The sequence below is a fragment of the Tenrec ecaudatus genome, chromosome 12, assembly GCF_050624435.1.
Source record: "Tenrec ecaudatus isolate mTenEca1 chromosome 12, mTenEca1.hap1, whole genome shotgun sequence".
NCBI lineage: Eukaryota > Metazoa > Chordata > Mammalia > Afrosoricida > Tenrecidae > Tenrec > Tenrec ecaudatus.
In genome coordinates this window covers 121,032,762-121,056,624 of record NC_134541.1, presented here as the reverse complement: position 1 = coordinate 121,056,624, position 23,863 = coordinate 121,032,762, and the positions used below count along the sequence as shown (strand labels likewise).

The following is a 23,863-nucleotide window of genomic DNA, read 5'->3' as shown; positions in this document are numbered from 1 at the left end:
TTAGTCCTGACTCAGTGCAACCGTACAGGCCAGAATCAAACTGCCCCTTTGGGTTCCAAAGCTGTAAATCCTACGAGCAGAATCTCTCTCTCTCTCTTCTCTCTCTCTCCCCCTCCCCCCTTTGTCTTGTTGTTTTGCTCTTGAAGCTGCTGGTGGATGCAAACCGCTGATCCGATGGTTAGTAGCCCATAGCCCACTATGCCTCCAGGGCTCAGAAACGTAAAGGGCGTATGGAAAGGCAAAGGAAACTATCAGAAAATCATGCTTGGTGCAGATCAACACATCACTGTTCCAGGTGGGGCTACGGAAGCAGGAATGGGACAATCGGGACACGTACTTTGTTAAAAAGGGTTTATAAGTTTGCTTCAGGATCTCAGACCGGTGGTGAGGTGACTCATGATGGCAAAGCTATAGCACCCTAACTCCATTACGGCACACCCAAGCGTGTCCCTGGGGGCTATATCGCTTCTCCCAAGGGTGGCTAGGGAAGGGGCAATAATCCATTTTTAATGCCCTCAGAAGATAGACGATGGGGGCTGGATTTTATAAGACGACTCGTACATGGTCTTGGGGTTTCTACTTGTAGATCTTTTGCAAACAATGTTCAGAAACTTATCTTTCGGAAACAGTGCTCAGAAACTTAGGTCCAATAACGCTAGAACTGGACTCTAGGGGTGCTAGTGAAACACCCCACGCTGCTCCCAGGTCGGGGGGTTGGGGGGGAATGCTTTCATTCTAGGAACCGACCGTCCCCGGAGGCCGGAGCGTTACCAGGTGAGTACTCCGCTCACGTGAGAGCCAAGCACACAACCACGACCTTGAACAAGATCCACGACCTTGAACAAGATCCACGACCCAGCCGCCGGATCCTTCAGCCAGCAGGGGAGCCTTTGCATCCTAAGCCTAAGGCTTTGCACTTCCCTCCTAGTCGGGTGGACGCTCACCCCCCTAACCGAAGGCGTGGTCACCTGTCAGGCCGCACCTCTACCAGGCACCGCGGGGTCCTTCCGCTCCAGGGAAGGTACTTCCGCGCCCCGCGCCAGCTGAAGTCCCACGGCGGCGGGTCGCCGCGCCGCGCGATCTCGCGAGAGCCCAGCGCCCGCTTTCCTCCCGGGAGCCCCTCGCTCGCGGAATCCCCGCCCCCTTCGGAGGCTCGGCGCTTGGACCCGGAGGGCGCATGCGCGGCCGCGGCTCCCGGCGCCCCCCGCGCACGTTGCGACCCCAGCTTCCCGGGTGGAAGGGGTCCGCTGGGCGTCGCTTTCGACCCTTTCTCGGGCCGCCGCGGCTCCGCAGGAGGCCCTGACCACGCCGCTCGCCCCGGGACACCTGCCGCGGCGTCGGCGCGCTCCCCTAACCGAAGCCCCACCCACCCGAGGCCTCCCGGCCCCACCCACCAGAGGCCTTGCCTCCCGCGATTCCGAATTGGGGGTCACTGACACACCTCCTTTTCCCTGCCGGGCCCGTCCATCCCTCGGGCTTCTTGATTTTCTCTGTTCTCTGCTCTGGCTGGGTCCGACCTTGCACTACAAAAGGATGCGTCGGTTTTGGTCCACCACCACGTCCCAGGCCCTCTTTTCCCGGGAGACGAGGCCGAGTGTTTGCATCTCCGGGTACACCGTTCCCGGTGCGAGCGTCTAGAATAGATGCAATCAATTCGCAGGCATTCCCCGCCCGCTCCCCCAACGGTTCTGGCTAACACTGCCTTCCCACACGTCCGAGAACCCCAACGGGGCCCCGACTTGGAGGCCTGGTGGGAACATGACTACAGCACTAGACCCTCAGCTGGACGCGCCCCTGGAGGTGGGAGGATGCCCAGCAGTGAAGGTGGAAAAGGACCCCGGTTGGAGAGCAGAGTGTCTAAGGGAAGGTTCCGACGGCGCCCAGTCGGAGACGTTTCGCAAGTGCTTTCGGCAGTTCTGTTACCAGGACGTGACTGGACCTCGGGAAGCGTTCAGTAAACTCTGGGAACTTTGTTGCCGGTGGCTGAAGCCAGACACGCGCTCCAAGGAGCAGATCCTCGAACTGCTGGTGATAGAGCAGTTTCTCGCCGTCTTGCCGGAGAAGATGCAGGACTGGGCACAGAAGCAGTGTCCCGAAAGTGGAGAGGAGGCGGTGGCCTTGGTAGTCCATCTGGAGAAAAAGACCGGGAGATGGCGACAGCAGCAGGTGAGAGGAGTTCCCAAATGTTTGAGTTTAGGAAGAAGGGGAATTGGGAAATCAGAGGGGCCCCGCGGGAAAGGAGGACAGGATTCGACTCGTTCGTTATGGGGAGGGAGGATTCTGATAAAATACACTTAAAGTGAATCCACTTTAAATGGAGATCAGATTTCCCCGTCAAGAAGGGCAGGGGGTGTTTCTTTGGTTGCAGCTTTACCTAGCCATTGAAATGAAATGTATATTTGTTTTAAACCTGACATGTATACGAGAGCAATACAGTTAGATTTCACAAGATTTGACTTTAGCAGCTTGATCTTAAAGAGAGCTGTTTGTTGCCTCACCTCCCTTCAAAAAGAGGGGAAAAAAGGACAAGAGTCTTATTCGTTATTTCAAGGCCTTCTGTAACCTTTGGTGTTCAAATCCATGTTTTCCGAAGTGTCTGTCAATGTCCTCAGCCTGGTGACGCTTCTCTCCTCTAACTGCCAGACCCACGTTTGCTAATGGCTTTGCCTAGTGGTTTTTCGACATCATTCTTTGCGCATCATGGAATTTCGCCTAATTTGCAAGATTTGCCGTGTCGCCTTGCCCAGGATTTGCACTGTGCTGTTGGGTTGGTCAGAGATGGACACGACACATTGCACATTGTAAGGGACACTTGGGAATTCATTTTCTGAATTTTTAGCTGGCTAATGAACATATTCCCGGAGCCCTGGGGGCACAGTGGGCTCCTTATTGAAATGCTAACCACTAAGTCAGCAGCTGACACCCACCAGTCCCCCAAGGGAGACAGAGGAGGGTATCCACTCTGGTAAAAATTACAAAGTCGTAGACACCCCTAAGGGCTTTTTGTTGCGTTCTGTTTTTAGTAACTGTACATGTTTTGATGACTTGTACTCTTATCCGGACCTAATAAAAATGAGAATTAAATAATGCCTATTCCAATAGCAAGATTGTGTCCTGGCAGACTCTCTCAGTGCTCTTATTTCTCCTCTTGCCTACCCTGTAAGCAGTACTATTAAGCCAGTGCCCTCAGTCTTTGTCAGATCTTTCTATCCTCTTTCGATCTCTTTCTTGGGGGGATTTGTCCCTGATCTCTACCGCTTTTCTTTTGTGTGTCGGTTACGGCATTGGACTTCTTTCCTAGGTCAGCAGTCCTGTGCATTCAAAGAGTTCATCCTCGCTCGGAGCACCGTGGGACGTGGCAAGTTTTCACCCAGCACTGATGCAGACCCAGCCGCAGGTGGTGCGTGTGGAGGAAGCTGGAACTCTGCACTCAGGACACCAGGAACAGCTGAACAATCCGAGAGAGTACCGGCCAGGTCCCAAGAAAGGTAAGAAGAACTCAGCATGTCCAATGCAAGAGACCCCAGCAGAGTGATATTTCATCCCTGACACTCTTAACTTGCCCAGAGTAGGTTGCAGACCTGTTTGAAAATAGATTGAATATTTGCAGAGCAAGGTGTATTTAGCTTCAAGAGTTGGGAAATGTGCAGCAGAATAAGGAGATATCTTTGTGATCTGTTCCCCCTTTCTCCCCCCACTTTACCCTTAACCTCCTGGTATGATTACTCGGAATCTTGGTCCTGAGGGTTTCATCTGTCCTGGATGCCATGTATTTCCAGCTCTTCTCTGTACCAGTGTACATGCTCTGGTCCAGCTGGATTTGTAAGGTAGAATTGGGATCATGATAATGAAGGGTGGGGAGGTGGATGAAGGCTTATGAACAACCTGAGATAGGCACATGACACAGCCTCGCTTGCTGAAAATGAGGAGGGATACAGCCTCGCTTGCTGAAAATGAGGAGGGATTGAAGCACTTGCTAATGAAGACCAAGGATTGCAATCTGCACTCTGGATTACAACTCAGTGTAAAAAAGACCAGCATCTTCACAACTGAACCAGTAAGTAACATCATGATACATGAAGAAAAAATTGAAGTCATGGATTTTGTCTTACTCTTGGAAGCAGGAGTCAAAAAGTCAAAAGATGGGTGAATCTGCTGCACAAGACCTCTTTAGAGTATTGAAAGGCAAGGATGTTACTTTGAAGATTAACCTGCACCTGAACCAAGCCATGGTATTTTCAATTACCTCAAATGCATGTGAAAGTTAGACATATAACAGGGAATATCAAAGAATTGATGTATTTGAATTGTGATGCTGGTGAAGAATATTGAAAATACCATGCACTCAAAAGAAAAAAAAATAGCATGGACTCCTAAAAGACAAGCAAATCTGTCTTGAAAGAAGAATAGCCAGAGTGGTCCTTCGAGGCAAGGATGGTAAGACTTCATCTATTGTACTATGTCAGGAAAGACCAGTCCCTAGAGAAAGGCATCGTGCTAGTAAAGCAGAGGGGCCGCGAGAAAGAGGAAGGCCCTTGACAAGATGGATGGACACTGGTTGCAACGATGGGCTCAGGAATAGGAACGATTGTGAGGATGGCACGTGACCAGAGAGAGTTTCATTCTGTTGTGCGTAGTGTCGCGACGGGTCGGAGCCGACTCAATGACACCGAACAACAACAGCAACAAAGTAGAGGGCATTAAAAGAGAGGAGGGCCCGCAACAAGATGGACAGACAGTGACTGCCACGGTGGGCTCAAACCAGGCAAGGAGCAGGCAGTGTTTTGTACACAAGGTCACTACGGTTGGAACTGACTCAGTGTTACCTCACAACAGCATCAGCTTAGGGGCCACGGTTAAGTAAAAGTTCTGAGTACTAAGAAGGTGGTCTATTTATGTTTGTTGGCTGCGTCCACATGCTCACTTCTTAAAGGGACTAGAAGCATATTGAAAGGGCTAGGGCCCAGAACACAAACTGCTCCGTTCCCTTTACAGCTCAACCTTCTCCCTGCGTTCCTGCCTCTGCTGATGAATGGGACACCAGGGACCCAGAAGTAACAGTCACACCCCTTTCTGCTGGATCCCAGGTACAGTTTAACGATTCTCTCTGGCCGTACTGCCTCTTCAGTTCCAGTGATTGCATGTGTCCTCACTATCCTCAAACCTTCATAGTTCCTCCAAACTACTTCTTCCTCCCCCTTATTTTTCCCAGAAAATATTAGATTGAGCCTGCTTTGCAAGGGGCCCCCCTTGCTTAATCCTATCTTATGATTCGTCACAGTATCGTCTTTTTCGTTTAACATAGTACATGCACTTGGTTCCTTGATTTCAGCTCTTCCTTAGGGCCCTTCATTCCTTCATGATCATTCATCCTTAAAGACCCACCCATGCAGTTCCTTTGGTAGTCATTGGTATCAGTGTTGTTTCAGGGACCCGTGAAAGATATCCACACGACAAGGGGTTTCCCCTACAAAAAGAATGTGCATCCTATTCCTGCTAACAGAGACCTCTACCGGGAGATCAGGAAGGAGAATGTTGGGAACATGGTCTCCTTGGGTAAGGAATCTTTCTCTCTTCAGATCAAAGTTTAGCTCGTTTCTAATATGCTCATTTCTACTTAGTACTAATTTAGTTCTTGAAGGACCTTTATGGGTTGCTTAACATGATCACTTAAGGATCCTTATGGTTCCATCGGAGAAAGATGAAGCTCGCCGCTCCTGCAAAGAATGGCCGTCATGGGAACCTTATAGGTAGGGTAGCTATGAATAGACACTAGCTCAATGGCAATAGGTATATTGGTTTTATTGTAATCACTTGTCCACCTCTTCTTCCTTCGCCCATTTAACTAGAAATACTTCTAGTTGAAATACATACATATGCACACACATACATATACATATGTGTATCATATATAGGCTTATACACATATATACATATATGTGTAAAGTTTAATGCTCCAACACCAGCCTGTGTGATCACGAGGTGTCAATAGGATCCGGTATCAGGCATCAAAGAACAAAAAACCATATCATTATGAATGAAGAGTGCAGAGTGGAGACCCAAAGCCCATCTGTAGGCAACTGGACATCCCCTTACAGAAGGATCATGGGGAGGAGACGGGTCAGTCAGGGTGCAGTGTAGCAACAATGAAACACCGATGAAACATTCTTTAATGCTTCCTCCCCCCTACTATCATGATCCCAATTCTACCTTACAAATCCAGCTAGACCAGAGGATATACACTGGTACAGATAAGAGTTGGAAACATGGGGACTACAGGACAGATAAACCCCTCAGGTCCAATAATGAGAATAGCAATATCAGGAGGGTAGAGGGAAGGTGGGAGAGAAGCGGGGAACCGATCACAATGATCTACATATAATCCCCTCCCTGGGGGATGGACAACAGAAAAGTGGGCAAAGGGAGACATCAGAGAGTGTAAGACATGACAAAATAATAATTTATAAATTATCAAAGGTTCATGGGGGAGACAGGGGGAAAATGAGCTGATACCAAGGGCTCAAGTAGAAAGCAAACGTTTTGAGAATGATGATGGCAACAATTGTGCAAATGTGCTTGACACAATGGATGGATGGATGGATTGTAGTAAGAGTTGCATGAGCCCCCAATAAAATGATTTTTAAATTTTTTGTTTTTAAAATAGTGCTAAAAAATGTTATATATGACCATCATATATATTATTTAAGAGTCTAAATTACATACAGCCACTAGATACAAGTTCTACTAAGTCACAAAGTCTTTTTAATAATAGTTTTTATTTAACCATAGTAATTTTCAATACCTACCCTATTGCTGACACATGGTGAGTGCTTGGTAATTATTTGTTGGATAGATGGAAATGTTATAGACAGGTGGAAAGAAATAATTTAAAAACAGTAACCTTGCATATTGTATATTTATTAAATAGCACAAACTTATAGACAGTGCAAAGAATTGTTTGCATAGCTCACAATTCAATAGATTGGTCATATTAAGAAGAGTTGTACAAGCATCACCACAATCAGTTTAGGAACATTTTTTTCTTTTTGTGCTCATTGTTATTAGCTCCCCATTTGCCCCAACCTCCTCTGCCGTATCCCCAAGAAACATTAATCCAATTGCTGTCTCTAACTACCTATCCTAAATTTCATATATAGAAAAACATAACAAAAACAAATATCCAACAACAGTAACAAAATAAAACACAGAAAAACCTCAATGGCAAAGAAAGTAGAACATATTAAAACCTAGAACAAATTTAAACTGGGTCCAAAGGGAGATCAAATGAGGAGGAAGTAGATCTCACGTAAAGTCGCCTGCAGTAATCCAGTCTCCAGGGCGCCCTGCCTGATATTAAGGCTATTGGCATCCCTGGTCTGTGGGCAGAGGGGTTCACCAGAGGCTCAATCCCTGTGTATTTCCCCTTCTTTTTTTTTTTAACTGAAACAATTTTAAAATAGGTCCAAAGGGAGATCAAATTACAAGGTACTGCGTTTTAACCTAAGTACATCGGCGACAATCGATGTAACGCTCTCTGGTGACAGAGCTATTCCTGTCACTCGACTATAGGCAGAGGGCATTCACCACGGGCTTTATCCAGGTGTGAACACTGCAAATGGATTTGGGGCCTCCACTGTCAGCCACAGCCTTCTGCAAATTGTGTATTCATAACTTAAGCTCTGATCCTATTCTCTCCTTTAGAGTTGGGTTTTGTTATTTATAATCCTTGGATCACATAGACTGGTATGCTTCTTCCACGTGGATTTAGTTGGTTCATCTCTTAGATGGCAGCTTGTTTGAAAACAAGTCTATGTAAGACCCCAGGTGCTGTATTTTCTTATAGCCAGGCACCATCTAGTTTCATCATCACACTACATAACCCATATTGTCAGTGATCTCTTCATGAGGGTGAGCATCAAATGGAGCCCTCATACAAATTTTTAGGATTATGTCTACATTTTACTAGTAGGAATAGATATGATTCATATGTGAAATACAAGTCAATTATAAGTAAATTATAGGTCAAATATAACACAAAGTGAGGTCAGGTGAGTCAGGTGCATGGGGCAAGAGAGACATGCTGTTTTTTTGCCAAAAACTGGTGCACTGAGATAGCTGCATGAGCAGGTGCATTGTCATGATGGCAAAACCAGTCCACCATCTGCCACAAATCAGACCTTGATTGCCTCCCGCTGTTATGTAATCGTTTCAGAACTTCTAAATAGAAAGCTTGATTAACAGTCTGCCCATGTCGAACAAACTCTAAATGCACTGTCCCCTTCACATCACATTCAGTTGGGTGGGTGGTACATCCTCGTATGCCGAAAACAGAAAAACCAAAGTCACAATCGTCAAGTTCATTCCAGCTCGTAGCAACCCTAAGTACAGAGTGGAACTGCTTCATTGGGCTTCGAAAGCTGTAAATCTATACAGAACCATCATTTCTCCCTCAGGGCAGTGGTAACAAACAGACCATTGCCATCAAGCCAGTGCTGATTCATGTGACCCTGTAGAACAGGGCACAACTGCCCCTGGGGGTTTCTGAGACTGTGACTCTTTATGGGAATAGAAAACCTCATCTTTCTCCCTTGTAGTTGGCTGGTGGTTTTGAACTGCTGACCTCGAGGTTAGCTTCCCATTACATAACCCACTACACCCATCACCAGGTCTCCTATGCTATAATCACCTCAGAAAATTCTATTGGATAGTATGATGAATAGGTGCTATGTATAGGGATTATAAGTGGCTCACATTCATGAGGTGTTGAAAGGATCAGGTATCAGGCATCAAAGACCCAAAACAACAAATCATATCGATATGAATGAAGCAGAGGGCAGTGTGCAGACCCAAAGCCATCTATCTGTATACAATTGGGCATCCCCTTACAGAAGGGCCACAAGGAAGAGATGAACCAGTCAAGGTGCAGTATAGCACCAACAAAACACAACTTTCCTCTAGTTCTTTCATGCTTCCGCCCCAACTGTCATGACCCCAATTCTACCTTGCATATCCGGCTAGATCAGAGTATAGACACTGGTACAGACAAGAGCTCACAACATAGGGGATCCAGGACAGATAAACTCCTCAGGACCAATAATGAGAGTAGTGATACCAGGAGGGGAAGGGGAAGGTTAGGGGAAGAAAGGGAGAACCAACCACAGTAATCAACATATAACCCTAACCCACCCCACCCCCCATCAAGGAGGGACGAACAACAGAAAGGTGGTGAAAGCAGACACTGGTCAGTGTAAGACATGAAAAAAATAATAATTCATAAATTGTCAAGGGATGGATACGGGAGGGAAGGGGGAATGAGTTGATACCAAGGACTCAAGTAGAAAGAAGATGTTTTGAAAATGATGATGCAACATAAATACAAATGTGCTTGACACCATAGATGTACGTATAGATTGTGATAAGAGCTGTGAGCACCCCAATAAAATTAAATTTTCTAAAAGATAAAAAATAAAATAAATGGTTCACCTAAAACTAAATGAATTAAAGAAAATCCAACAATTAATTGTAATTTGAAAGGAATTCAAGCATTTCTTTCAAATGATGAACATAAGACGATATTGCTAACACACCAGTAACACCACTCTTTCCCCAACCAGCACATATCCAACCAACTGGCTATGTGTGTACACATTAGACGCCTTGATTTGATAGCGTCCAGCCTAGTAAACTGCTGAGCAGGGTCCATAGGAAACTCTGCCGCTAGTGGGCTTAGAATCATACTGGAAAATGCACAATTACCTAAACCTTTTTTATTTCACATGTGGGAAGGCCTAGGATCAGAGACACCTGTAATGGCAAATGAGATGAATCTGGTCTGCACACCTAATTTAAACTGTACCGTGTTGTAATTTAACTTTCTACCTCTGTATTTGTATTCTATTTGGAAACTTCTAACGCCGGGTCTCATGGGGCACATACTCAACTAGTATGAGTTGGGCAAAGCTGAAAGGGCACATGGGGAACTGCCAGGGTTCCTGGTGCCGCCGCCGCCGCACTGTTTACATGGCCTCTGAGTCCTTAGACATGCTTGACCTTGCCTGCCCATTGTCCCCAAACTCCTTTCACACAGAAATCAAGAACAATCTCCATCCCTGGGGTTCACTCAGAAAAGGGTTTGTTTTTTTTTTAATTATTTTTTTACATTTTATTAGAGGCTCATACAACTCTTATCACAATCCATACATATACATACATCAATTGTATAAAGCACATCCATACATTCCCTGCCCCAATCACAGAAAAGGGTTTTATTTCATGCTTCTTCTCTAGGAGAATTCGATGGCGCTTCTGCATATGTTGTCTGAGGAAGAAAGCTCATTTTAGTATCTTCTTAGCAGGCATTGGCATTTTACAGACGATCATTTATTGAATCCCTACAACACCTCTTTTGAGTAGATGATATTCCTCAGAAAACAGGTTCAGACAGGTTAAGAAACTCCCATGGGTCAAAAGTAAAGTAAGTGATGGAGCTGGATTTCAAATGTAAGACTCTGTCACGGCAGTATTACAAGTGAGCTCTGAATCTGTTCTCCGTTCTCAAAGCTCTCTTGTTAGCCTCGCCAGAATAGCTCCAAGAATTCTGGATTGCTCATCTCTAATTGCTAGTTGGGGGGGGGGGGGGGTATGTGTGTATTTGTGGGAAGGAGGAGGGAGGTATAGGGAACAGGTACAAGCAAGCTTTATTTATATGTAACACATACTACTTAAGAGCATACTGCGAGCCTAATACTGTGTCAGGTACTAAGTCAAAATCAGAGGTAATGAAATATGGCTCTAAACCTCAGAAGCTTCCTAGACTAGCTGGAAAATAAGTAGTACATACATGAAAACTAAAATGTGTGTAGCAGATGTCGTCTTGGAAGGGATACAGAGAATGCAGTAGAGTAGTGAAGTTGACACCGTCTTTTAAAGGCTATAAGCAATGATGCAGGTTTGGTGGAAGGATGGTAGCACACAGTAATGGTCCCCTCTGTCTAGCACAAAATATGCTTCTCATTGCAGGAAGTTCGACATCTAGCAAGATCGCCCAGTTGGAGCAAAGACAGGAGCCATGGACCGTTGGTCTTCATTCCTCAAATAAGAGGACTGTCCTGCAAAGCAATTCCATCAAGGAAAAGTCAGTCCACGCTGTGCAGATCCCAGCAAGAAATGCAGGGAAAACATGGCAAGAGCAGCAACAGTGGGGTTTAGAAGATGAGAAAATAGCAGGTGTCCATTGGAGCTATGAGGAAACGAAGACTTTCCTTGCAATCCTCAGAGAGTCCCGCTTTTATGAAACACTTCAGGCGTGCCCCCGAAACAGCCAGGTGTATAGTGCTGTGGCCGAATGGTTGCGGGAGTGCGGCTTCCTCCGTACACCAGAACAGTGCAGGACCAAGTTCAAAAGTCTCCAGAAGAGCTACCGCAAAGTGAGAAATGGCCATGCACTTGAACCCTGTGCCTTCTTTGAAGACATGGATGCTCTGTTGAATCCCACAGCCTATGCTTCATGCACTGATAAGCCAAAGGAGATCATCTCGCTCCCAAGACTAAAGAGAATTGTTATTCATAATAAAGAACAGATGGGCTTGGTGGAAGAAGAAGACGCAGAAGAATCTGATGGTGATGAAATAGACAATGAATTAATCCAGAAGTCTGAGATTCGTAGTCCTCCCGTTTTGTTTCAGAACCTAAGTGGTAAGATTGTGTGTGTGTGTGTATGTGTGTGTGTTGTGCTTTTCTGGTATGAAGTTCTTACTCTTTATGGAGAAAAAGGGGTAGACAAGAATTGAGCAGACCTGGAGCGTTCCACCATGTAATCTCTGCCACTTATCATGATGATATAGCCACATAATTTACAGTTCTCTAGAATAAGTGCCATTGCCCCCACCCCTACCCCCCTACAGTATGAATAACAGGCTGTGTAACTGTTGTGGGGTTTTGTTGGTGATGGTTTTTTGTTTCAGTTCAGAACTCAGCATGGATTTTTGAGTACTTAGGGCCTTAAGGAAGGAAAAGAAATGTAATTTTAGGGTTCTAAGGGTCTAGCATTATCTGGGAAATGGTATAAAGCGATCAGTCGTACTAGGTTGTAGTAAGTCAAGGGTGCATTACTAAATTCTCCAGGATAGTAAGTAAAAGACTTGCGGTAGAGCATGGATAAGCACTTGGTTGCTAACCAGAGGTCAGCAGTTCGAACCAGCCAAGTACTCCATGGGAGAAACTGTGACAGGCTGCTCCCATAAAGAGTACAGCTTTGACAACACCGCGGGGTAGTTCTCTTTCATCCTGTAGGATTTCACTATGAGTTGAAATCAACTTGATGGCAAAGAGAAAAGTTTTGAGTTGGTGGTTGGTGGTATCTTTTAAATCCATGAAAGACTGTGTGCAACAAGTTTAAAAAGTGAAAAATGAGATAAGGATTTTTTTTATTAAAAGAATACCACAAAAGAGAAGAAAAGGAACATAAAATAGATTCATCAAGTGGAAAGCAAATGTGGTAGGTGTAAATCTAAATATATCATTAATTATAAGCTTAAAAGACTTCATCAGGCATTTCTTAAAAATAGGTTTCTTCTCCTTATACTTTGTAATACATATATAGCAGCTATATTTCTTTTCTAATATCTTTTAACTTTATCTTTGAATGGTAGGTGTACACTGGGGCTATGAGGAAACCAAGACTTTTCTTGATATTCTCCATGAGACTCGGTTTTATGAAGCGCTTCAAGCCTGTCATCGGAAGAGCAAATTGTACGGGGCTGTAGCTGAACAGCTACGAGCGTGCGGCTTCCTCCGTACACCCGAACAGTGCCGGACTAAGTTCAAAAGCCTACAGAAGAGCTACCGCAAAGTGAGAAATGGCCATGTCCTGGAGTCGTGTGCATTCTACAAGGAGATGGATGCCCTGATTAACTCTCAGACATCTATGCCTTCCACTAGCAACCCAGAAATGCCGACACTCTCGAGTCAAGAAAGAGTGGGCATTGAGATTGAACTCCAGGAACCTACAGTCTGGGAGCCTGAGGAAATTCCGCAAGATGCCATAGAAGACTCCGGCAGCGAGAAAATGAGTGAGGAGGAAATTATACAAGAAGCAGAATTCCAGGGCTCTCCGAGAATACTGCAAAACCCAAGTGGTAAGGACCATCAAAGAGTCTTAGTCTGAAACAGAAACAAGTGCGATTTACTGAAAAATAAGTAGATCTGGCCCATTTCTTGAGAACGTATTTATTGGAGCACGTGAGTCTGGTATGACAATGGCCCAGCAGGAGAAGTGTTGTCCAGTGGCATTACAGAAGAAAACCCACATGTACGTTCTCTGGTGATATTTTTGGGGAAAGGTGAATTATGAAGGCTAAAATTATTACATCTGACTTAACCCGATTAGACAGTTCTAAATAATAGTCTCTCATACTTTCCCCATATTCACACATCTGCCAATAGATGCCCACAGGGCCCGTGAGGAAACAAAATCCTCTGGTACTACCTCTTGTGAATCTTCTGTTTTTAAGGTGAGCCCCAGACGCGTCATCAAATTAGCCAAATCATCTTGGTGGTAATTTCCTTCAACTCCCTTAACAATGATGTACCTAATCAGATTGCTTCCAAAGAACTGAAAATGAAATCGCATGATTCTGAGAGCTTTTGACGTCATAGATTGTTTGATAGATGCCCTTCTTCTAGCCCACGTCGTTATTGCCGCACGTGGGACTGAGGGGTAGCAGTTTCAACTGACAATATTGAAGGACAATATTGCAACTGATCTGAGGGAGAAACGCTAGTGGGCAAAAAATAAAATGAATCCACAAACTTTTTGAAGCCTCTCATACGAAAGCTCCTTAGATCATAGAGTTTGGAAATCAAGCAGATTTGGATTGGGTCAAAGTCACATGGGTTGTGTATTACTTAAGGATGAAAAAATACACTACCTGAAATTTGCTGCAAAATAACCTAGGTAGAGATAACAGGATGTGTATAAGAATAAAGAAGACACAAGATTTACCATGGAAGCTCAGTGCACATCACATCCTCTTCTCTCTACGCTTGTAGGCTTGGATTTTCCCTAATAAAAAGTCATTTAAAAATCACACAGCTAATATGTGGCCAAGATGTCATCAGAACCAGAGCTTTTTTCTCTTCACTCTTTAATGTGTTCTGGCTTGAAAACGTCAGGGAAAAGCAGAAATCCAAGATATAGTATCCTTGGGATTGAGTTGGCAGAATGAGGGAAATTCCAGCTTTAGGGAGCATAGACAACAGATTCCAATCTATTTCAATAAACATTTCTGAGAACCTTTTCTGTATTAGTATTATTGAAAAGAGGTAGGTCTAATAAAGAAAATACAGCATAAAGAATCGGGGAAGAATCACAAGATCTGACACTAGTGGAGTAGATCGGGACCAGACATGTAGTTACTTATAGTCAGGTGGCATCATGTTGGTTCCTACTCACTGTGCCCAAAAGTGCAACCGAGCAAAACCTTGCTCCGTCCCACATCATTTCCACCGTTGCTATATTCGAGTCCACCGCTGCAGCTGCCCATCTCCTTAAAGGTCTTCCTGTCCTGCTACCAAGCATGACGTTCCTTTCCAGGGACTGGTCTCTCCTGATAATGTATTCAATGTATGTAAGAGGAAGAGTTGTCCCCATTGCTTCGAAGGAGCATCCCACTGTACTTCTTCCAAATCCTATTTATTTCTTCTGGCTGCCCACAGTACTTCCAATATTCTTTGCTAACACATGATTCAGATGCTTCAATTCTCATTTGATCTTCCTTATTCACTGTCCAACTTTCATATGCACATGAGCCTACTGGGAACACTGACTTGGGCCAAGTGTACCCTAATCCTCAAAATGGCATCCCTGATCTTCAGCGGCATAACAAGGTCTTGTGCAACATGTTTTTCCATTGCAATAAAAAGTTAGATTTATTTTTTTGAAGTGAACTTGTTTGTCACTAAAGACTACAAGTCCATTTCTGTTTCACTTTTCATCTTTTTTTAACACATCAATCCTTAGGTGTAAGGGATTGGGAATCTGGATGGATCTTTAATTTTTTTAAGTGGTATGTATAGCTACACAGCCCATCTCAAGTGAAGTCAATAACTATATTTTAAGCCCTTCATCAATGTATTTTTTTCCCTCTGCACCCACCCTCACACACACACACACACACACACACACCCATCCTTCATCATCCTGGCCCTCCCTCCTCCCTGTCCCTGGCCTCCTTGTCTTCATCAAAGCCTTGTCTTTTGGTATATAAACCACTTTTATTTTTCTTTGTTTTCTCTTATAATAAGGATGTTATTAAATACCTTTTTAGATAGAACAAACTTACTACGCATAATGTTCTCTTGTGTTGTTTTAAGAGGCTTGTCTGCTTTATCTTGATGCATAACATTCCATTACATAAATGACCAAAGTTTATCCATTCCTTTGTAACGGGGGGTTAATTTCCTTAATGATTCCATGAATGTTCATTGTGCATCCAAGTGAAATGAAATCCTCTACAACTTCAATCTTTTCTCCATTTGTTAGGATGTCGCCTACTGACTCATTGTGAGAATTATGGCTTTCTTTAGGTTGAGTTCTGATTCATTTATCGAAAGGCTCTAGTCATGAGTTTTCAACAGGAAGTATTGCAAGTCCTCCTGACTTTGAGCAAGCAGGATTATGTCATGTACCAATCTCAAGGTGGTAAACCTTCCTCCAAACCATACGCTGATTTCTTCTCCTGGTAGCTCTGCATAGATGAAGTATGCATGATGAAAGGTTGCAACACTGGTGCACGTTTTTCCTGATTTTAAACCATGCATAGTGTTCTCCATACAACTGCATCTTTGTCTGTGTACAACTTCAGTATGAGCACAATTGCATGTTATAAATTTCCCATTCTCGTTGTGATCTACACAGTTAAATGACTTTGCACATAATAAATAAAACAAAAAGACATCTTTCTGGTATTCTCAGCTTTTAACCAAGATTCATCTGACAGCACCAATGATATTCCTCTTTCTACCCCTTCTGAATCTGCCTTGAATTACCAGCAGCTCCCTGTTGACAGACTACTGCAACTGTTTTTAACTGTCTTTGGCATACTTTTATTTGCATGTGTGATTAATGATATTATTTGATAATACCTAATTTATATTGGGTCACCTTTCTTAGAAATGGCCACAAATATGATTTCTCAAATCAATTACCCAGGTAGCTGTTCCAAATTTCTGACATAAACTGGTCGTCATTGCTTCTAATTCTACGTCAGTTTGTTGAAGCAGTTCAGTTGGCATTCTGTTAATTCCTGGCCACACGTTTTTTACTAATCTCTTCAGTATAATGTGGGCTTTTTCCTTAAAAACCACCGGTCATGATCATACGTTACCTCTTGAAATGGTTTAATGTCAACCAAACCTTTTTGGTAGCATGACTCTGTGTACTCCTTCCATCTCTCTTGATACTTGCTGCACTGTGCAGTATGTTGCCCATGGAGTCCTGCAACATGTCGACTCAAGGCTTAAATGTTTTAGTCACTTCTTTCCGCTTGAGATATGCTAAGCATGTAATTACTTTTGACTTTCTAACTCGGGGTCTCTTACATTTCTGGTTATATAGCCATTGTGTCTTCTCTAACTGCTTCTTGTCATATTCTGTTCAGCTTTAACTCCATCATTTCTCCCATTGACTTCAGCCGCTTTGTGAAAGTTTTAGTCTTTTCTGACATCCACTTTGAATTTTTCCTCATTTCTGGTCTTTTTAATAACCTTTTTCTTTTTTTTTTTTCACATTCCTAACCTTTTTCTTTCTCAGTGTTTGACCTTCATAGTAATCCGTCAAGATTGTCTAACTGACCAATATCAGTCTATTGCAATTCACCAAACCAATTCCTAGGTTATCTGTCTTTATGCATTGCATTTTCAAAGATTGCCAATTTTTCTAGGTTCCTACATTGAACATTCCACATTCTGATTGTTGATGGATATTTACAGCTGCTTGTTCTCATTTTGAGTCAAGTCTCAGCAGTAAATGGTGGTTTCAAAAGCTTTACTCCATAATTTTAGGTCAACACTTCAAAGAGATTGCTGTTGCCCCAGTCACATTTTGAGTACCTTCCAGCCTTTGTGGCTCATCTTCTGGCACTGTATCAGACAGTGTACCACCGCTATTCACGTGATTTTCAGTGGCCATTCCCTCCGAAGTAAACTGCTTATCTTTTCTTGGTACTCATTTTTAGTCACGAAGCTCCACTGAAACCTGCCCACCATGGGTGGTCCTGTTGGTAACTGAAATACTGATGGCATGATTTCCCGCATCACAGCAACGTTCAGACCACCACAGTACAACAGACTGACAGATGAGTGTTGGTTTAAGTTAGTGGACCGTAAGCCAATTGTGCCAGCCACGGACCTATAGAACCTTGTATGTCATGTTAATTGCTGAAGCTTAATACAGAGATTGTATGAAAATATTATTTTCTTTTGTTGCTTTTCAGATTTCGAAATTGGAAGTAGCTTCAAAGAAGAGCCAACACTATTTAAGGACATTGAACGGCATAAAACAATAGTTGAAAAATCCCAAAAGACTAATTCCCAGACTACTGGACCTAGTAACTATCACAAAAGGGAATGCATCTCAGGAAAACCATTGGAAAGCCCTCAAGAATTTAAACAGGGAACGCTGGGATCTCAGCCTAGAGATTTAGGGAAAGCTGTAAGGCCTTTCATGGGAAAGAGACCCTATAGATTTCTCAAGTATGGCGAAAACTTTGGAAGGGGTGCTCGCTTGATGTGCCGGATGCCCCACCAAAAGGAAAACCCTTGTAAGTGCAGTGTCTGTGGGAAGTGCTTTGGTAGAAGCAGGAGCCTAATTAGGCACCAGAGAATACACACGGGAGAAACCCCTTTTAAATGCCTTGACTGTGGGAAAAGCTTTAATGACTCATCAAACTTTGGTGCCCATCAGCGAATTCACACCAGAGAGAAACCCTACCGATGCAGAGAGTGTGGGAAATGCTTCGGTCAAAGCTCAAGTCTCATGATACATCAGCGAATCCACACAAGGGAGAAGCCTTACCAGTGTGAAGAGTGTGGGAAAGGCTTCAACGACAGTGCTCATTTCAGCACCCACCGGAGAGTGCACCTCAGTGAGAATGCCTGCAGATGTGTAGATTGTGGAAAAGCGTTCAGTAACGGTACAAAATTCCGAGAACATCAGCGGACACACACTGGAGAGAAACCCTATGTCTGTGCCCAGTGTGGCAAACGCTTCACTAAGAGTTCGGTTTTCATCAAACACCGGGAGGTTCATGTGCATGAAAAACTGTACCCATCGTCTGTGTATGCCCTGGAGAACCCACAGAAGGAAAAGATGGAAGAGTTTAGGAAAGCATTTTGATGATAACCTCTTCTTAAAGGTCCCTTTAGCCGTTTTAACCTAATGTCACTATTACGAGCAGTCTTTCCCTAGTAGCTCTAAGGCAGCGGGTCTCAACCTGTGGGTCGCAACCCCTTTGAGGGTCAAACTTTTTCACAGGTTCACGCGATTCATCACAGTAGCAAAATGACAGTTATGAAATAGCAACGAAAATAATTTTATCAGGGGTCACCACACACGAGGAACTGTATTAAAGGGTCTCAGCATTAAGAAGGTTGAGAACCACTGCTCTAAGGTGTACTTCCCAAGATAAGCTTGAGAATGTACATAAGTTAGAGATTTGGACCCAGTTCTCAATTCTGCCTCTAATGTCAATCTGTCCCACCCTTCTGCTTTATGTCTCCACTTTTCTCTGAAAAAGTGGAAAAGACTTTCGGTGAGTTCAGAATAAAATTCTCATCCATATATTGAGGCAACTGCTGTAGAAGTGCTAACCCCAGCAACACTCAGTCTTCTTGATTTTGAGAATTACTCCAAGGAGACAGAAAATAGGGAACGTATTTTTAATAGTTGATCTGCTACATGAGATCCTGGTGCAACTTGATCAGAGTTTCACGTTTGTGTAGAACTTTCATGACTGATCAGAACGGTATTGGATTCATCTGGGTTTTGAAGGTGCCACAAAAGGACACTGACAATTTTATGGCTGCCTTCTGAAGTTTGCTGCAGTGTACCTTCTCTACATTGGGAAGTTGATCCACATAATTCAGGAAGAATCTCTATATTCAATACTAAAGCTTCCTCTCCATAGAAATGAGAAGCAACTGACACCCATCACCCTTGATACACTAAGTTTCCAGTACCTGGAGATTTAAATCCCCTCGGCTGTTGCTTCTCCATTCTTATAAAAAAAATTCCAGTTCCTTTTACTTTTTCTCACAGGCCCTAAATTGTTTGGGGCACTTTTACCTGGCTCTTAAGAACTACCATGCCCATCTCAGATTGAATAAGGCGCATGTTCACGGTGTGTCTCATCAAGAGAAATAGAATTGCCTACATGTTCTCGTTCTACTTTATATCACCTCTAGTTCTTTTCTAGAACATGAGTAAATTCATGTATTTTATGCCTTCTACCTAATGCCATGGTGTAGTAGTATATAGTAATATATCTCAAAGTAAGGAGGAAAGGTGGAAATGAGCTGTGAAATATATAGTAATAAAACAAATGGGACTCCTTAGGCTTATCAGCCGGATAAGTGCATCAGTCTAGACCCACACCTCCAGGACAAGCTGTTAAATATACCAGTCTCCGTTTCTGAGCTTCCTAGTTGCTTTTCATGGGCTCATAAGCCTAACTGCAGAGCACTGAGTAATTTCTAGAACTCTAGCTTATTGAAAGGGGAAGCATCCCCAGAAGCTTCCAGTTCAGAGCAGTGTTTTTGTTTTTCCCATTTACCTCTTTGAAAATCTCTGATAACCGTCTGGTACTAGCCCAGTAAACTGAAAGACGGGTTCGTATACTCAATTCTTTTATGTAAGTTACAGATGAAATCCAGGAATTTAGTCATCTAAGCCTAGTTGCTTCAAGATGAGATCGAGAGCATCTACACCTTGAATAGCTAGGTAACCTAAATGGTTTCGCTTTGGAGCGAGAAAAATTACAAGTTTAGTAGAAAGATAACCGGAGTCAGGGCTCTCTGTTAATTGTTCTGTTGGTCTTCTTTGGTCAAAGACTATCTTATTTGCAAACATCTGGAAATGTTCTTTTTCTTAGTCTGTGTGAATCTTTTTAAACCTGTCCAACATAGTACCAAGGAGGGCGGGCACTGTGGAAAGAAATCACTTACGGTGCCAGGACAGGATGGGGCCTGCTAGAATGCAGGTGTCTCAGGTAAGTACTGCTGGATGTTTTGGATTTATATTTGTTAAAAATGTTATGACTGTTCAAATCTGAATAGGTTGATTTCCTCTGTGTCTGAATTACAGACTTCTGATAGTACAGTTTCATGTTAGTAGTGTACCTAGCACAGTAAGAATGTGTGTGGTGCCTGTAGTCATGTGCTTATAGTGTGTAGATGTTTTGGAATTCCAACTCTAGAGAAGATGTACATTAATAGAAATCATCACTGTTTAATATGGACACGAGATTGATCATTGTGTGGACACATGGTTCAGGAAAGTAGATGATGTGCTCATGTTAGGTGCTGTTGAGGTGCTTCTGACTCATAGGGAACCTGTGTACAGCAGAACCGAGCACTGCCCAGCCCGGCCCCTTCTCACATACCACGGCTGGAGCCCAGTGTTAGTTACTGTGCCTGTCCAGCTTGTCGAGCCTTCCTCTTTTTCACCAGTACGCTCCCTTCTCTAGGAATATTTATTAAGCACTACCATGTGTAAGGCCATGTTCGAACCCAAACTCACTGCTGAGTTGATTCCAACTCACAGTGACCCTTCTAGGGTTAATAGATGGGGTGATACAGAAGTGAAAAAGGACATGATTGCCCTGTAGTCAAGGGACTGAGCTCCTTGTTAATTACAATTACAGAATGCCAATCAGTCGTGAGAAAACCACTTCCACTTGCAACAAACGTTTCTTTAAAGTGCTTAAAATTGTATTCTGTACTTACCTCTCAATATTAACCAATGACAGGAAAGGTTTTAGAGCTGTTCCCTCTACCATGAAACAAGCATTTAAACTCTCACGTTACAAGGATCACACTGTGGTGGAATTTTGGTTCCCGATCTGTATTCCTGTCTTCCAGTCTTTCTTGGCATTCCTTGAAGTCAAGATTATTTTTTACTTAGATCCGCCAGCAACACCCATAGAAGCAGCAGTCAAGAAATCAAATGATATATTTCACTTGCCAAATCTTCTGCCAAAGAGCTCTGTAAGTATTCCAGAGTAAAGATGTCACTGAGAACCGAGGTGTTCCTGCTCCAAACTATGGTCTTTTCAATTGCCTGATATGCATACTTAAGCAGGAGACTGAAGAGTTGATGTACGTTGAATTATGGTGTTTGCAAAGAAAATGTAGTATACCTGGGACTGCTAGAAAATGAACAGATCGATCTTGGAAGAAGTACGGGCAGAAGAAAGAATGCTCGTTAGGAGTGAAAAGGACAGGACTTCGTCTCACATACTTTGGACGTATTGCCAGAAAGCACAGATTCCCAGAGAAGGGCATCTTGGTGAGTCAAGTAGACAGTCGGTGGAAAAGAGAAAGACCCACAGTAAGATGGGTTGCCCCAGTGACGGCAAGGATGGGCTTGAACAAAGTCATGCCGGTGAGGGCGGTGCAGGGACCAGCAGTGTCTCATTCTGCTCTACATAAAGCACCAGGAGTTGGAACTGACTTGGCGGCATGTAGCCAGAATGCCATCTATTTCTAATTGCAGATGGGCTGCTTGACATGTGTTTCGTTGACTTAATGAACTTGGCCGTTGTTTAGAAGAAGTCAAAGGTTCTGCCAACCTTCTTAAACCAAAGCTACGTTTCCCTGCAGTCAAATGAATAATTGTATCATCGGAAGATGTCTCTTATAGCACATAAAGTCCCTGGGTGACCCACACGGTCTGTACTCGACTACTTACAGACGAGTTGGCAGTTTGAATCCAGCCAAAGGTGGATTTGGGTGTCAGATTAAACGCCTTGGCACACAGTTTTCTGAAACACGCGGTTGCCAGGAATTGGCGCTGACTTGGCAGCAACAGGTGTGAATGTATTTTGTTTTTGTTTCTTTTGTACATCACATATCCACAAGGAAGATGTTTGGGGGGGGTTGCTCACCTCATGTGCCCCCCTTCATTCTCAGTACCAGGGGAGACTCTGCTTCTTAAAAAGAGTTCTGTCTTGTAGACACTGTGATTTCTCATCTTACTGCTTCTCTGTTTGTCCTGACTGTGGGAAAGCTCATCAAAACTTACAGTCAACTTCAACCAACTACCTGAAACTTTTATTTAATTTTTCTTAGCGCTTTAAAAATTATCTAAAGTCTTATTTTTGAAAAGAGGTATAAATAAGTAGCCCTTTTATATCCTAACTTCTTATCTAAAGCACTTTGGAAGGTGGGTTTGTATTTCCTGCCTAGATTTGCTTTGTGACACCCATTGTACCTCCAGTTCTTCCTGGTGGTTTTTATGACACCTGTAACCCAATTCATGCATTCTGGGAGGAAACTTTTGTTGTTGTTTTGGGTGGGGAGTGGTTTAAAGGAAATTTTCACACTTAACTAGCTCATGGCAACCTACAATAGTGAAATGAACTTCAGACCAGAAGCCAAGAGAGACTCGTTCTAGGCTTGGCACTACCACTTATTGTGGTGTTTGGTGAATCAGCCTTTCTCTGGGCCTTATTTCCTCATCTGAAGATAAGTGAAGCTTAATTGCCAAGGCTACTTGAGCTCTAATCATTGATGTGCATTATTGAGGAGGAGGTTTCAGGACCAGGCTACTTGGCCTGGCTCATCCATGCATGCAGCATCTGAGCCATACTGAACTAATCTCTTAACTTAGAAAAGGGGATGTTGTGAGAGCAGAGTCCACCCAAGGGTATACTTTGTACGTAGAAGGGGGAATCAGTTGTGCTTGATGGCAGGCGGTCCTCAAGGAACCTCAAGAGTCAAAGCAGGTAGCTGCAGCAATGCAAGCTGCTTTTGTGAGGTCTGGTGTCCAGAGACGAAACAGCTACGAGAGCTGGAAAAACCCCAAATGGAAGGAATATATGTGTCACTTGTGTAGCTGTAAACCTTTACCTCTGAATGCATTCCAATACCAAGTATGGATGGATGTCACCTCTGTTTCTGTATTAATGTTAACTTTGGTGTCTTCTTGAAAACTTGTATGTGAAATAAATGTCGGGAATAAATGACTCCTTTTGGTTTCTGCCATAATTTGAAGATGCTTTTCTATTAAGGGAAAAGAAAACTCATTTTTTTCTGTTTTTTTAATCATTTTATTAGGGGCTCATACAACTCTTATCATAATCCATACATACATCAATCGTGTAAAGCACATCTGTACATTCATTGCCCTCATCATTCTCATAGCATTTGCCCTTCACTTAAGACTCTGGCATCAGCTCCTCATTTTTTCTCCTCCCTCCCAGGTCCCCCCTCCCTCATGAACCCTTGTTAATTTATAAATTATTTTGTCATATCTTGTCCTGTCCAACGTCTCCCTTCACCCGCTTTTCTGTTGTCCGTCCCCCAGGGAGGAGGTCACATGTAGATTCTTGTAATTGATTTTCCCTTTTCATTCTACCCTCCCAGTATGGCCACTCTCACCACTGGTCTTGAAGTGATCATCCGTCCTGGATTCCCTGCGTTTCCAGTTCCTATCTGTACTAGTGTATATCCTCTGGTCTAACCAGACTTGCAAGCTAGGATTGGGATCATGATAGTTTGGCGGGGGGGGGGGGGATGGAGCATTTAGGAACTAGAGGAAAGTGGTATTTTTCATCATTGCTACATCGATGGAAAACTGATTCTTGTA

General features: G+C 43.5%; 1 protein-coding gene across 1 annotated transcript; it reads left to right on the top strand.

Annotated features, from left to right (window-relative positions):
- The first annotated feature begins 1,215 nt into the window (after positions 1-1,215).
- On the top strand, positions 1,216-23,233 carry ZKSCAN2 (zinc finger with KRAB and SCAN domains 2). Its single transcript, XM_075564642.1, has 7 exons — positions 1,216-2,166; positions 3,302-3,488; positions 4,996-5,087; positions 5,430-5,556; positions 11,020-11,694; positions 12,651-13,136; positions 17,493-23,233. Exons 1-7 carry the CDS (start codon positions 1,759-1,761, stop codon positions 18,392-18,394), a joined length of 2,877 nt encoding a protein of 958 aa, XP_075420757.1. The 5' UTR covers positions 1,216-1,758; the 3' UTR covers positions 18,395-23,233.
- Positions 23,234-23,863: the final 630 nt, after the last annotated feature.

Bases quoted from the DNA above. Each gene is read 5' to 3' on its own strand.
- ZKSCAN2 (XM_075564642.1), top strand. From the start codon at position 1,759: ATGACTACAGCACTAGACCCTCAGCTGGACGCGCCCCTGGAGGTGGGA. The intron at 3,489-4,995 runs GTAAGAAGAACT...TTCCCTTTACAG, and splicing joins CCGGCCAGGTCCCAAGAAAG to CTCAACCTTCTCCCTGCGTT. The intron at 13,137-17,492 runs GTAAGGACCATC...GTTGCTTTTCAG, and splicing joins AATACTGCAAAACCCAAGTG to ATTTCGAAATTGGAAGTAGC.